The sequence below is a fragment of the Branchiostoma floridae genome, chromosome 3, assembly GCF_000003815.2.
Source record: "Branchiostoma floridae strain S238N-H82 chromosome 3, Bfl_VNyyK, whole genome shotgun sequence".
Classification (NCBI taxonomy): Eukaryota; Metazoa; Chordata; class Leptocardii; order Amphioxiformes; family Branchiostomatidae; genus Branchiostoma; species Branchiostoma floridae.
Genome location: NC_049981.1, coordinates 21351859 through 21366609, shown reverse-complemented (window position 1 = coordinate 21366609; position 14751 = coordinate 21351859). Strand labels below are relative to the sequence as shown.

Genomic DNA, 14751 nt, shown 5'->3' with positions numbered 1-14751 from the left:
TCATCTTCTATTCTATTTAGATTACAATAGCAATAAGATTGGAAACTTGAGCACTGTTGCAAGCGAATTCCTTGAAAGTCAAGATTCTGCACGTACGATAACATTTAGGTGAATATTCATCCTTCGCATTCCACCGTTTTTCACTCATCATTTTCCGCGATGAGTAGGTAGGATCATTTAGACATTCCTGACGATGTGACATCCTCCAAAAGCGGTGCCTTGGCGCCCATCAAACAGATCTGTTGTTATGGTAAGGATTAGTTTACTAGGGTCCCAGTCCACTAGGCGATCGCGCTGCGATCTCGCTGTGATCGAAAGGAGGTACTCGTATATCTCTGCACTTGGGGCACCGGTGCGGCACTGCGGAATTCGTTTACTGCGGCACTTTTGTGTTTTTCGTCGATTATTTAGATATTGCGTAATACGTTAAAGTATAACTTAGAAGACAACAAAATACACACAAAACGTAAGAAAATTTGTTCTTTATCTCTGAAATTCTTTACGTAATCTTTCGAACCCAGCAGTGCCACACCGATATACCAAGTACAGTGAGATACCACCTTTGTTTTGGGTATCCTGTGATTTCAACATTGCAATATCATACAAAATGTAAAGCTTAAGCCGGACTCACGCGTTTGTATACACTCAAGTTCGTATGATGTCCATGTGGAATTCTTAGCCTCTACTAGGCTCCACAGGCCACTGGAAAAATAGTAGAAATTGGACAAATATAGACAGATAACATGCCAGAGGAGTTAGCTGTCCGAGGAGTATACTTCCATATGGACCTCATAAGGACTTGAATATATACATGTACGCACGTACGAGGCGCTTCAATCAGGGTAAACTCACCCTTAAGGTATGAGTTAAAAGACAACAAAATACACTAAACGGAGAAAATTCGTAATCTTTTATCTATGCTCGCGGTCGCAGGACGGTCGTACCGAGATCGTTGCCCCGGTGGAATGGGCTTCTTTAGCTCTCCACGTCCTGAAATACGCCGTTTGCCTGCAAAACAACAAAACACACAATAAAACCGTAAAAACACATTCATTTTTCTTTTATCAATACTCTGTCAAATCGATCGTACCGAGGTCACAGCAGGGTCGTACCGAGGTCGCAGCCCCGGTGGAATGGGACTCCTTTAACCCAGCAGGTCTAGTCTCTACCAGACTCCCGCCTGGCCAAAAAGTAATAATAGGGGAATTTGGCCAAGTTATTAATAAAAGCCTACTAGGAGTGAACTGATCGGCCGCGCTAGCTGGATAGACTGCAAAAGACTGACTGAAAACCCATTGTAACTTATTTGTCCCTATTTGGCCAAATTCTTCTCTTTTTTTATCCAGCTGACACGTCTGCCTGGAGACTAGTGCAGGTTCTGAAATTCACTGTTTGTCAGCCCTTAAACGCCCCACCCGTCTGTCAGAATCTCCGCACGGCTGTAGCAAGGTCGCCGTCCTTAGCATCTACCAGGCTCCATAGGTCGCTGTAAAAATAGTAGAAATTGGCCAAATAAGACAGAAAACACGCTAGAGGAGTTAGATGGCCGAGGAGTACAATTTACGACCTAAGGAAGGTCGTGCGATCGTCGTACGATTTTGATGCCATAGGATTTTCAAGCAGGCTGTGACAGAACCAACCACCGACATGGATCAAAAACAGCATTTTCTGTACCAAGACAGATGAACTTTGCAGGAGACGTACGTTTTTGTCCTCCAAAATGTCCAAAGTTAGTGATAGTACGACGGTCGCACGACCTACCGAGGTCTCCGCCCCGGTGGAATGCGGCTTCCTCATCTCTCTCCCCGTCCTGAAATCCGCCGTTTGTCAGCCCTTAAACGTCCCGGAAGACGGATGACGGGAGGGTCCCGTCCCGCCTGTCGGAATCTCCGCTGCTATCTCAGCATTATCCGCTGACAAATAACAAATTACCCCCGCTAAGACGGCGATAAATATGCATTTGTTCCCAAAGACGTCGCATCGCAGACAATTCCTCTTCCCAATCTGTTTGAGTAAACGCTCATTTAGCCTGCCAAAAGATGGGACTCGGGACGTCAAATAAAAAACAGGCGGCGGTTCCTCATCCCAGATCGCTGCCAAATTACGGCAAACGCAATGATCTTGACGCCATATTGACATGTTGGAAGTCATTTCTGGGTGATTCGTAAATCCCCACCACGCAAATTGTGTTTCCATTATTTTACGGGCCCTTTATCCAACCCGTCACCACACAATGGCTCTTTACCGGGATCTGACTCAAGACAATCATCGGCGTGTCTCCGCGCAATTTGGTCCTTTTTGTTTCGCTTTGATGGAGTTTTAAATAAATCCGAGGCGCTTCAATCAGGGTTAATTTGACAGTCTGCATTCCTGGCTCACTTCCAGGACGGCGGAGCCAAGAGAGAGAGAGACAGAGAGAAAGAGTGGTGGGTAGGGTTGCTTTCTTCGCCATATGTGAGGGTGAGTCTATCGCGCCGCTGTTGTTAATTGCATTTAGAGTCTTGCCGATTAGATTTTGTTGCAAACCCCATGGGTGTCTACAACCTGTCACATAATCCACGTTTGCGTGAGTCAACTCAGATTGAATTACCCGCAAATACCGCAGTCACAGATCGCGCACTGCCAACACAAGCCGCGACACTTGCTCTAACATATTGGATTAATTATCGCAAACCGTTTCCAACTAAGATTTGTCGTACAATTTGGATGTAAAGTTGGGCTAAGTATGTTTCGCAGCTGTCTGTGGCAATCTTCAATCTGCAAAAGAGAATGAACTTATGTCACAATTGAAACAAATGATCATTAAATTACGCTTGTAGTAATGTAGATAAGACCTTGCGAAAACAAGTTCCAAATTAGCTAATTTTCTCCCGTCTCTCTCCTGTATATTTAAAGTTATTTGTTGCTTTAACAGAGTAGAACGATCGCAGATGTCTTTTGACGTGTAGACGTAACGCTTGCCTGAGACCATCATCTGGCAGCGCGTTATTTAGGACCACTCCCGCCATATGTTTCTCAGTATCAACCCTGAAATTAACATCGATCGTGGCGTGGTAATAAAGTGATGGATAAGTTTGCAGGTAATAATATGCGCGGGTGTTAGAAATAAAAAAATCGTCCGCCTCTCATCTACACGGTGACCTTCTTGTCCTTGGTGCTGGTTTAGAGCGAGGCGACATTTAATAGTAACCATCATCACAGCTCACGAAACGGCTGTCCTCAGCATGTTGTATATTACATATCGGCTGGATAATGGGCCGACCCTGTCGAACGCCATATCGAACAAATAGAACCCCATATTCTTTTTTCGAACAAAAAAGGCTATTTTTGACGGAGGTGTTCGAAATAGAACCATGATCGAACACGGAGGTGTTCGAAATAGAACCATGATCGAACAGGGGGCGGGGTTATGGGACTGTGACTGTCTGACAGCGGATACTCCGAGGTAACAGTAGCCGGGATGTACAGTATGTTGTCGGGAGAAGAAAGCGTCTGCGTGTCAGGATGGATGAAGGAGGTTTCGAGGTGGAAGTCTCGGGTGGGATACGGGTGAATCTCTGAGGAGAAACCCACCCTGTAATGGCCACTCTAACATACGAACCATTATTGTCGTGATTTAGTGGAGCGTCTGATGTAATACGACAGGGAAATTGTATGATCTCAGACGGGTAGTTGTCATTGTTGATCGGGGGGAGGGGGCGTGTGGTCTAGCTGTGTGCACCACTGTTTCCTCCTCTATTGTTCGACAAACAGAACCCTCCGTTCTCTGAGCAGATGGCGGTCTCTACACGCAAAACTAACCCGGCATTTAAACAGGATCGACGCTCATGAATAATAAAGCCGACACCCCGAGCGGAATGTTTTCAGGCAAATTTGCGTAAAGTCGCTTACCGTACATAATTAGCCGTGGCATATGTTGTTGAAAATCATGCAGTCCGGGCGATTTTCCTAACAGCGTATTCCGAAGGTATTGGCGTGGATCTTAATAATATCGCATTTGGAGAATTTCTATCGGCCTATTAGTAACGCCTTTTGGCCACTCTGCCCTAAGTCCTTCGCTGGCTTGCTGCATTCTAGAAAAGCCGACGCGTCCCAGTTGCTCGGGTTTTACACTAGCATCTGCTGCAGGATATGCATTTTGTCAAATCCCATTTACCGTGGGCTAACATCATAAATTAAGTAATTAGATTCATCAGATAATAACCAATCAGGTGTGAAAATTGGACGGTAGACACGCGAACAAACCGCCCTATGGGATACATTCGCCATGCCTGACTGGTCCATCCATTTGTGTTTCGGCACGACTTCATAAACATATCACAAGCCGGCAGCCACACTACTCCGTACAGGTCACAGGCTCCGTTCAACCGATCGCCAGACGGGCGCAAACCACGGGCGCGTGGCCTGCATTACCCTCCCCACGCCGACTACTAAGAGGTAAGACCGACGTCCTTTGGTTCAACTGACTACTTTTGTGTGGAATGCCCTCTCCGCGTGCAATCATCACAGATGCTGGCTGGTTGGAAATCAATCAGCAGCTCTATTCATACGGGGCGCGCGGGGAGCCAAACTTGCTGCCATCCCGACCTCTTTGTTCGCCCAGCTAGCATATGTTACGGTGCCCGCCATCTACCTACACTTGTTTTTCTGCGTTGTGTGTGCAAGCCAGCCAACGGCGAACGCTCTAGCTGTCTGTCTGTCTGTCGCTCGCAGGAGAAGGGGGAAAGAATCCTCTAACCGGGAAGCTCCAATCTCAGGCGCAGTGAGTATAGATGACGTGTCACGTTTGATGTAATCATAGCGCTAATGTACGTGATGTAGGGGAATGGAATCTCCAGGTAGACTCGTATATAGGAGCTCGCCCTGTGTCCTGGCATCCCATGTTGTTGTTGTCTCCCTTGATTTAACTACTTGTCAGCTAGAATTTGAGTGCCACGTTGGCTCGTTGTTTTGTATATGACACACTATGTATTTACCCTGTTATAGGGTTTGTGTATAGAACTGTGCCAGATCAATGAAATAACTCGGTAAGCCAAGTAGCTCCCATATTCACGACGTTATATTGGCACTGACCTACATTGTCTCTCATTCTAGTTGCGCTAGTATATACGCGTGACAGTCGGTCAAAAACGTGTATGTTGTTGTGAAGAAACGTTACGTTGTGTGCACCAAAATTTCATTCAGAGCCGATCGAACTACAGTTCTGTGCCCGAACCTATTCTTCCCTGCGCCGCCTGCACGGCCCGATGTCCTCTTTTCACACATAGTTGCTCTCAATACCTTTAATTCATCACGGAGTCAAAAGACCGGCGACGGGCGGCCCGGTCGCAATCAATAGGAACCGGCCGTCTGAAGACAGAAGGTTTTTGGCAGCGTCAGAAGCGCCTTGGTTACATCCAAACCCTGCTTATGTTACACCACCATTCCACTAGGCTCTCGCCGCGCTCTCTCTGCGACCTCAAATTTGATACATCGCTCAACGAATTGTATAGAAAAAAAAACGATTTTTTTACAATTTACATTTCATGTTTTCTTCCCAGTCACACTTTTACATTTTGTATGATATACCCAGTGTGAAAGCGAAGGATACACATATCCTATTTAGGTCGCAGTGAAAGCGCAGTGCGATCGCCGTCTAGTGGAAAGAGGGCAGAATCTCATAGATGAAAAACAAATCTTTTTACTCTTTGTATGTTTTATTTTCTCTTCAGCCATACATTAATATTTTGCATGATATTCCAAATATGAAGTCAATAGTTACTCAAATTCAATTTAGGTCGTAGCGAGGTTCCAACGCGATCGCCTTGTAGTGAGGGGGGGGGGGTTCTTACATGGACGAATTCTTCAGACAGGGGACATCTTAAAAAATGTTGCCACTCAGGGCCGTCGTCTCCCATTATACTCTCAAGTTTTCTTCCTTCGAACCATTATACCCTGTTTTTGTTCCACGCCATCGAAGATAAGGAACGAACGTAACTCTACATACAGTTCAAAGACGCTGAAATGTGCCTTACTGATAAGATAGCGAACTATGTGCGAGAAAGTGGTGATTCATCCAACTTGTCAAATTTCCATATTGTCAACTCTTTTTATTTCAGCGCGAGGTCTTGATGTCGCGATGTTCATTCCTGTAAAAGTACCGAAGCGATACTCAGCAATCAACTTAAAATCGACGCTTGCAAAATGTGCAAATATTTATTTCTTGGTTGTTTGTTTTAATCCTAAATGCATAGATGTACTTTGTGCAATATTCACACCCGTCAATGTCTATCAGGTCCAGGCCTTGTGAGCTTAACCTAGTCGGTTCAACTTATTACTTAAAAGTAACGTTTTCGTAAAATACCATAGTGATGCTAACTTAAAGGTAAAAGCAATGATTGCAAAAGAGATATATAAATACATATTCTAGCTGAAAGCATGGATGTACTTGGTACAATAGTCACACCCGCCCATGCCTACAGGGCCCTGGCGTAGTGGGTTCAACCTAAGCGGTCTCAGCTGATTACTTAAGTGCGTCCCGCAATCTTCCCCTCCTCCTCCTCTCCGAGTTGCCGGCTCCTTCCCCCAGGGCCCGCCGTAATGCGCCGCTCTTAAGTCCCCACATTAAGGGCGGGCACCCACGAGTGTCGTTTCCCCGCTCCTGATGATGTTTATCGCGACGCAGGCCGCCGGATATCCCCTCCTAACAACCCTTTATGACGACATACGGGAATGACACATCCTCCCCGAATCACTTGTAGCCAGCGCCGGGCAGAAATCACCACAGACAGGGCCGCATTAGGGTCAACGCGGCGGCCGGGCAAGTATTGAAGGCCCGTACTTTACGCCGCTGATGGGGGAGGAGAGTGACAAACGCGGATGGCGGGCCCATCAGCCGCCGATCGTTCTCACCTCCAACAATATAGAAATTGACACGCCGAGGATCTGATCGGAATGTCAGACAGACCGCGATGATATTATTGCCGCCTGATCGATTCATTCATCCATTCCCGGAAAAGATTCCAGGAAAGAAAAGCGACGTCGCGGATCGATCTCTATTTTATATCACTTTTCATCAGCAAATGGACATATGTTACCGCGAACAAGTATTTAAATCATCGCACGGTAACGCTAGCTAGCTCGCTCTCTTCTTCTTCCGACTGTGACAGTGCCAAATTACGGCTTCCCCCCAGCAATAAGACAGTCCCAGGTGGTCGGGGTATTATTAACGCATTTTCACCACCTGCAACACGCGCGTATGTACGTCGCCCTCTCTCCGCTGTCTGTAACTCCGCCATCACGTCCGTGGTGTATCACTCACTGCAGATGTCCCGGTAATAAACATATCCTCTCCAATTATCGCTCTTAGGAACCAGCAACTACAGAATTAGACGCCAAAATTATCAGCCATGACAGCCTTGGCGTCCTAAATTGGAAAAGCTAGTTAGATTGTGAATAATGACACGTGGTGTAACGAGATTTTGATGTGGTAAATTGTATTGGATAGATTTAATGTGAATGTGTACATGAAAGGAAAATAATATTATCTTCCGGCTAAGGTTTAAAAATGACAATTGACGCAAACATTGAGTGCAGTCTAAACACGTGCTGCCTTATAAATAGATCTCTATTATGCTTATTGATCTAATCGGTTTTCCATATTTATATCCATGATAGTGGTGTTAAAGTACTATGGGGCGTATTCAATACCATCATTGCTGTTATGTAGTTGCGCTTGGGTTGTGTGTGGCTTTGTCTTGAATGAGAAAAATAACATACTTTGCAAAGCAAAGACTTCTGTCGTCACGTTGGATTCTAGATGTTTCGACTTAGTATGAAGTAGTGGGACATGGTCTAGTCTGTGGGACGTCTGTTTCAGTCAGAAATGCTGCGTAATTGGGGCCTTTTGGTCGTCCAGGCAATTTCGCCGACAGTCAGCGAAATCGCCGGTCGCACGTTGCGAGCAAAACGTATCGACATCCATACGAATTATACGGGTCCGGACAGGCACAAGCTGCTATGTGTAGAGGTAATGCGTAATTAGCCTGAGCAGATCGATCAAGTCTTGCGCCGGGGAGTGACTGTAGAGAGAGACACACACACTGCACCGTTAGTAGTCATGGCTATTACCTCAGCCGTACACAAACTTCCCCGCTAGCCGAGCGCGCTATTTCCCGAACCGCCGTGGGTAGTTTGACTGTAGGTTCAACAGGCCACCGTGAGAGGCCGGCTCTCCTGGGCTCTCCGCCGTGCAGATAAAAGGGTGTTGTGCTGACAGGCGTACTAGGTTCCAACTCGGCGAGAGAATGGAAACTTGACGTCCCCACGAGATCAACAAAAACGTTTCTAGTTCTGGTTTCGCTCACGGCCGCTCGCAGAGACAGCAGGATAACGGAGACGGGAACACGACGACGTCAGTCTGTAATGGAACCCAGCGATATCGGATCAGCTGCTTGATTCATGGCCACACTGAATGCGTCGCACGGCCCGCGGAAAAACACACTTTTAAATGTAGCCTTAATTAATTCCCCCGCAGGGCAGCGCATGGGGCAGACAATGGATGAAGGGAGAGAAATCCGAGGCCAGACCATGACAGACGAGAGGGACTCCACCGAGCTGCTGACGGGTGTCTGGACGACGACTGACATCCCGCCCAGAACCGTATTCGGCCCGTATGTATCCGGCACGGACGACGTGGATCCGGCGGTGCTCATCGGGATAAGGACCAAGGACAAGAGGATGGTCTCATACGCTTACAAGGTAAGGGAAAACTTTGTATTGATTGATTGATTGATTGATTGATTGATTGAATGAGAGACATAATCTACATTAAGAACACCTTTCTGCCTGATATATGCCTATGTGTTTAGGCCAAGGACTGCTCCTCTCCATCAGGACTTACACTTACACGCTTACAAGGTAATAAAAAGCTACGTATATGTTTGTTTGTTTTTCATGTCGTTATCATCATCGTTTGGCTTTGTTATTTAGTGTTCGTAGTCTTGTATATGTGTCCTTATTTTTGTTCACATGTAAGAGGAGAAGCGACGCTGCTTCCTGTCTAACCCTCCTTATACAAATGTGAAGAAAGCGATATATTGATTGAATGAATGAATGAATGAAAGAATGAATGAGAGACTGTAATCTACATTAAGAACACATTTCTGCCTGATATACGTACATGATATACACGTAACATTATATGTACAACGTCCGGTGTTTTTTTGTTCTTTGTAGAAAACGGATTTTACTCTCCTCAAATTCCTCGCACTCTAACAGAATATTTGATAAATAGAGTTTAACATCCTGTTTGAACTTTGGGTAGGCTATTTTCTCTAAAGTAAAGTGAAGTTAACTAGAGTAAAGTCGCAGTTGCTCTTCTAAGACAGTATTAAAGAAAGGAAATCACTGCCACTAGCTATAGCTGGTGAAAAAAGTTTCTATGCAGGAGCCAGGGCCTAGAATTGCAAATACAGACAGATACCATAGTGTAGGCAAGATGCCAACACATAAGGCTATTTGAAGCACTTTGTTTTATCTAGTTTACATCGCAGGGAAATAAATGTAGTTAAGCTAACTTGAGTGTCTAGTTCTAGAGGATTTGAAGCACTTTGTTTTATCAAGTTTACATCGCAGCCATAAACATGTAGTTGTTAAGCTAACGTAAGTGTAAAGTTCTACCGCATGCAACTCGTGGTACAATATTACCGAGATAAAGTCTATAACAATGAATGAATGAATGATGGCCTTCAGTGTACATCCATGTTCTATTAGGTTAAGTATAGGCATTCAAATACAAATGTCGTAATAAAGTATATATACTAACAGGACTTCTAATACTAATCTACAACATGGGGTCTGAAACTGCTCTGATACATGCTCGGCATCATCGCACAGTGCAATTAAACATATAGATTGACATTAGTTTGTTTAATATAGTATGATCAAAATACATAAAAAATAAGTTTTCAGTACTTTTGAGTACTAGTCGTGGGTTTAGGAATGCGAGGAATAAAACAAACAACACAAAATTTCTACAAATTCCAGTAAAACAAGACTGCAATATGATAAATGAATAGATTTGGGAGATGCTTTCAGGTGCATGTATTTAATAGGTGAGTGAAGTACAGGTTGGAACTGATTTTATATAAATTAATAAACGGGATTTATTCACAAAGACTTTTAGCAGCCCTAGAGCTGAATAACATGTTCTTTTACATTGAATAAAAAGGTAACCACAGAAACATGTCAAACACACTTAAATGTTTAAAATCACAGACGAATATCCAAAAAGCGGTTTGCTTTTAAATAATTTTGCCACACGAATACAAAGTTGGCGGGCACCTTTAGAATGTTTCTTGCATGGACTGCTGACCTCCCAGCCCCGTGTTTTGACCAGGACTATGAGTTGACCTTGCCGATCTGACATGGCGGGACGGATATAGGACGCGGTCGGTGTGTTCGCTTTGTTGTGAGGAGAGAGAGACAGATGGCGTGAGTCGCAGGCGCCATGGGGTGCGCATGTTTGCCTCATACAACCCGCACAATAACTCTGACAATCACTATCGGGAACAGGAAAACTTCCGATTGAAGCAGACCTTTTTTCACGTTTCTTCTCTCTTGTACATATATATCAGTTCACTTAGTTGTCTCGACATTTTTCGTGTATTATTTTTCGTGTTAACATTACGAAAGGTGCCATGTTTGCCTCATACAACCGCCACAATGCCTCTGACAATCACCATCGGAAACATACAGCGGGAAAACCCGACTTATCCAGACCTTTTTCACGTTCCTCCTTTCTTATACATGTATATCAGTTCACTCTGTTGTCTCAGCATCTTTTGTGTATCTATTGTCGTATTGGCAGTACTGGAAGTGTGTTGTAATTTTCGTGCTAGCTTCAATATCCATCCGTTCGTTGTTACCAGTTTTTGCTTTGCTTTGTTTTGTTTTTCACACTGTGGGAACCCGATTTGCAACGGAATCCTACTTTCTATACGCATTGATTTCAGGGTGAACACAATAATGGCGGGATAGCTATCATTCTTGCAGACAACAGATGCTCGTTTCGGGTGAGCATTCATCATCAAGCGCGTTTGCCGGGATAGCTAGAGTTGCCACAAACGGATGGATGCGGCTGCAAGGCTGCTGTATCACGACATAATAGAGGCAAATCAATGGGAATCGGTCCAGACGTGTTGATGGAGGAATCACTGGAGCGATCAGTGAGCTGGTTTCCGGGTTCACAGTCATCCACATACGTCTGTTATTGTGCCACTTTAGCCCCTCTGTGTATGAGAATACCTTTTGACTGTATCAATATAACGCTAGTTCACCATTATTCGCGGAGAGACCTATATCCGTTGTTTTATATCAAGTCTACGGACGACGACTTTAAAATGTTTTGAAAATATTGCAATTTTACAGGATAAAGAAAAAGATTTTTTTCGTCAGGGTTAATTGCAGGTAACACAAATTTTAAAGGGACAAATAGTGTAAAACAGTGTAAGGCGTGTCTACTCTAGTCTAACTTGTTGGGTTCGACTTCTTTTTCTTTTCTTTTTGTAATGTGTTGGTTATGTGATGTTAATAGAGGAGAAATTTTCATTTTGTCTGTAAACAAAAGAATGATTTTGAATCATTGCAGTTTGAAACCTCGGTCCATCGACTTGATATCCCTATATACATGTACCCTATTCTCAAAAACAACGGATATAGGCTACCCCACAGATAAAGGTGAACAACCTACTATATATCGTTTTCACAAGCATGTGCTAAAAGATGCTCCTCAGGTGGGACACCGCTGAAAGAAATGTTTTCGACACGAGATAAATACTCATCGACTTGATATCCCTGTATACTCTTTTTTTTTAAACAACGGATATAGTTACCCCACAGATAAAGGTGAACCAGCTATATATAGTTACCACGATTTCCTAGACATGTGATAGCTAAAAGATGCACCTCAGATGGGACACCGCTGAAGTGTTTTCGACACGCGACGAATACTCATCGACTTCATAACCTTATTTTCAAAAACAACGGATATAGGTTACCCCACAGATAAAGGCGAACCAGCTCTTTACCACGTTAAAAAGACGCTCCTCAGGTGGCACACCGCTGAAGTGTTTCCGACACGCGATGAATACTCATCGCGCCTTTGAGAGGCTGTTGATTAGCGAAACACAAAATCCAATATGTTGAGCCATGGGTGCAGGGAATCAGCATGATTGATCGGCAGCTGCATTAGTTTGCACTCAGGTTTAACAATCGATTGTTTCGTGAGAAGGGTTAGTAAAAAAAGGGCGGGAGAAAATACTGGCGGCAGACCGCGGAACTAAAGGGCTTTTACAGAGATGACTAGAGATTGAGACAAAGCCGTCGGACGGTCCGTGGTGAGAACCTAGGGGTAACGTAGGGATTCATCTATTCAAAACCTAACGTCAATTTATTATCGTGTATCATATATGTCAACTTTGTTGCAGGAATTTGGCCCATATCACATAGACAATAAATATGCAAAAACAGACAATGCAACAACGCAAATTCAGTTTACATACAATAAAAAGTTGAGTGGGATCATCCGTTTTTTGTAGATGAGATTGATGTTGTGTGGCCAGAATATGCTCATATAGGTGAACGTAGTCTGCCTTTTGTAAGTAATATGTTATCATATAAATACGTATCTATACATATGTCATACTTGAGTGATTATTGACAGAAGAGGAGAAGAGATATTTACCCAAAAAGGTGTTTTTGTGTCGGTTGTTGATTTTCTAAGCGTATCAATTCGAAGTATACAAAAGTTACCAACGCTTTTGTGTCAGTGCAAAAAGTCCCCAACAGCGAGTAAATGTTTATATTTCACGAACGGAAATTTCAGTTAAGCAAACAAACAATCAAGCAAATGATACTAATTGAATACATTGTGTGGCGTACCTAATTATTGGTTCCTACAAAGGATTTTTGCACAGTGAAACCGGTATGTATATCATCGTTGAGTTTTGTTGGATTTTGTGGATGTTTTGCAAATGACAGAAGATGAGAGATAGTAACTAGCTATATAACTTGTAGCACGGTTTACCAAGAAGTATGCCTTAAGATAGCTAAAGACCTTGTGTGATTTACCAAATTATGGGTTTCCTATGAAGTACTTTTGCACAGTTAACCCCTCATCTATATCTTCGTTGAGTTTGGTTTTCTTTTGCATGCTTTGCAAATGACAGGAGGTAGAGGAAGACATGTAGCAACTATCTATTTATTAAGATTCACAGAATGAGATCTGAGAGGTGTGGGTAACAGGATGGTACATAAAGAAAATTCTAACAAGCAAACAGCATTACAAAATACTAGCAAACAAACAACAGTAAAGGGATCTATTCCCCCAGTCAACTAGCCATATAACACTGATAAACCACAGGAGCACGCCTATCACATGAAATCATGGATTTCCTATTGACTAATTTTGCAGTTATCTATTTCACCTTTAAGTTTTGTATTGCTTTGCATGTTTTGCCAATGACAGAAGGTAGAGAAATAGCAACTAGCCATACCGAAGAATTGTTCCTAAAGATAGCTAAAGACCTTGTGCAATTTTCCAAATCAGGGGTTTCCTATGAAATGATTTTGCACAGTTAAACCTTTATCATCTTTGAGTTTGGTTTTACTTTGTATGTGTTGTAAATGACAGAAGGTAGAGCTATACTCCCCATATAATATGAAGCACGGTTTACCAAAGAAGTCCGCCTAAAGATAGCTAAAGACCTTGTGTGATTTACCAAGTCATGGGTTACCTATGAAGTGATATTGCACCTTATCTACATCATCGTTGGGTTTGGTTTTGCTTTGCATGTTTTGCAAATGACAGAAGGTAGAGAAATAGTAACTAGCCATACCGATGAAGTGTTCCTAAAGATAGCTAAAGACATTGTGCGATTTACCAAATCCGGGGTTTCCTATGAAGTAACGTTGATTCTGCACCATTTAAACCTTCATCTATGTCATTTGAGTTTTGTTTTGCTTTGCGTTTTTTGTTTTGCTTTGCATGTTTTGCAAATGACAAAAGATAGAGAAATACATGTATCAACTAGCCATGTAACACTAATATACCACAGGAGCACGCCTATCACATTAAATCGTGGGTTTCCTATTGAGTAATCTTGCACAGTTATCTATATAGAGTTTTGTACTGCTTTGCAAGTTTTGCAAATGACAGAAGGTAGAGAAATACATGTAACAACTAGTCATACCGAAGAAGTGTTTCTAAAGATAGCTAAAGACCTTGTGCGATTTACCAAATCAGGGGTTTCCTATGAAGTAACGTTAATTCTGCACCATTTAACCTTCATCTAAGTATAGTTTGAGTTTTGTTTTGTTTTGCTTTGCGTTTTTTGTTTTACTTTGCATGTTTTGACAAATGACAGAAGATAGAGAAATACATGTAGCAGCTAGCCATGTAACACTAATATACCACAGGAGCACACCTATCACAAGAAAACCATCGCGATATCTCGCACAGCAGTGATAATGGTTCGCGGAGGTAGTAGATGCATCATAGTTACAGCGGATCTGACATGTGTTATGATAGGAGCAGGCAGATGCGCTCTGCTGTCAGCGGATGTACCCGCACCAATTATACACCGTGCTTTGTCTCATGAGTGTCAAGGAAAAACGTACAATTTTACCAGAAAGATGAACATTTGATTGTCGAGGGAAACCGTACAATTTATATTACAAAGATGATTATTTGATTGTCGAGGGAAACAGTAC

General features: G+C 43.2%; 1 protein-coding gene across 1 annotated transcript in view; it reads left to right on the top strand.

The window, feature by feature from the left end:
• Positions 1-3428: 3428 nt before the first annotated feature.
• LOC118412149 (PR domain zinc finger protein 8-like) overlaps positions 3429-14751 on the top strand; it is a 23625-nt gene continuing 12302 nt past the window's right edge. Inside the window, exons 1-2 of the mRNA XM_035814853.1 lie at positions 3429-4437; positions 8516-8739. Of these exons, the coding sequence (XP_035670746.1) occupies positions 8524-8739 (216 nt within the window). The 5' untranslated portion in view covers positions 3429-4437; positions 8516-8523. The remainder of the gene's footprint in view (positions 4438-8515; positions 8740-14751) is intronic.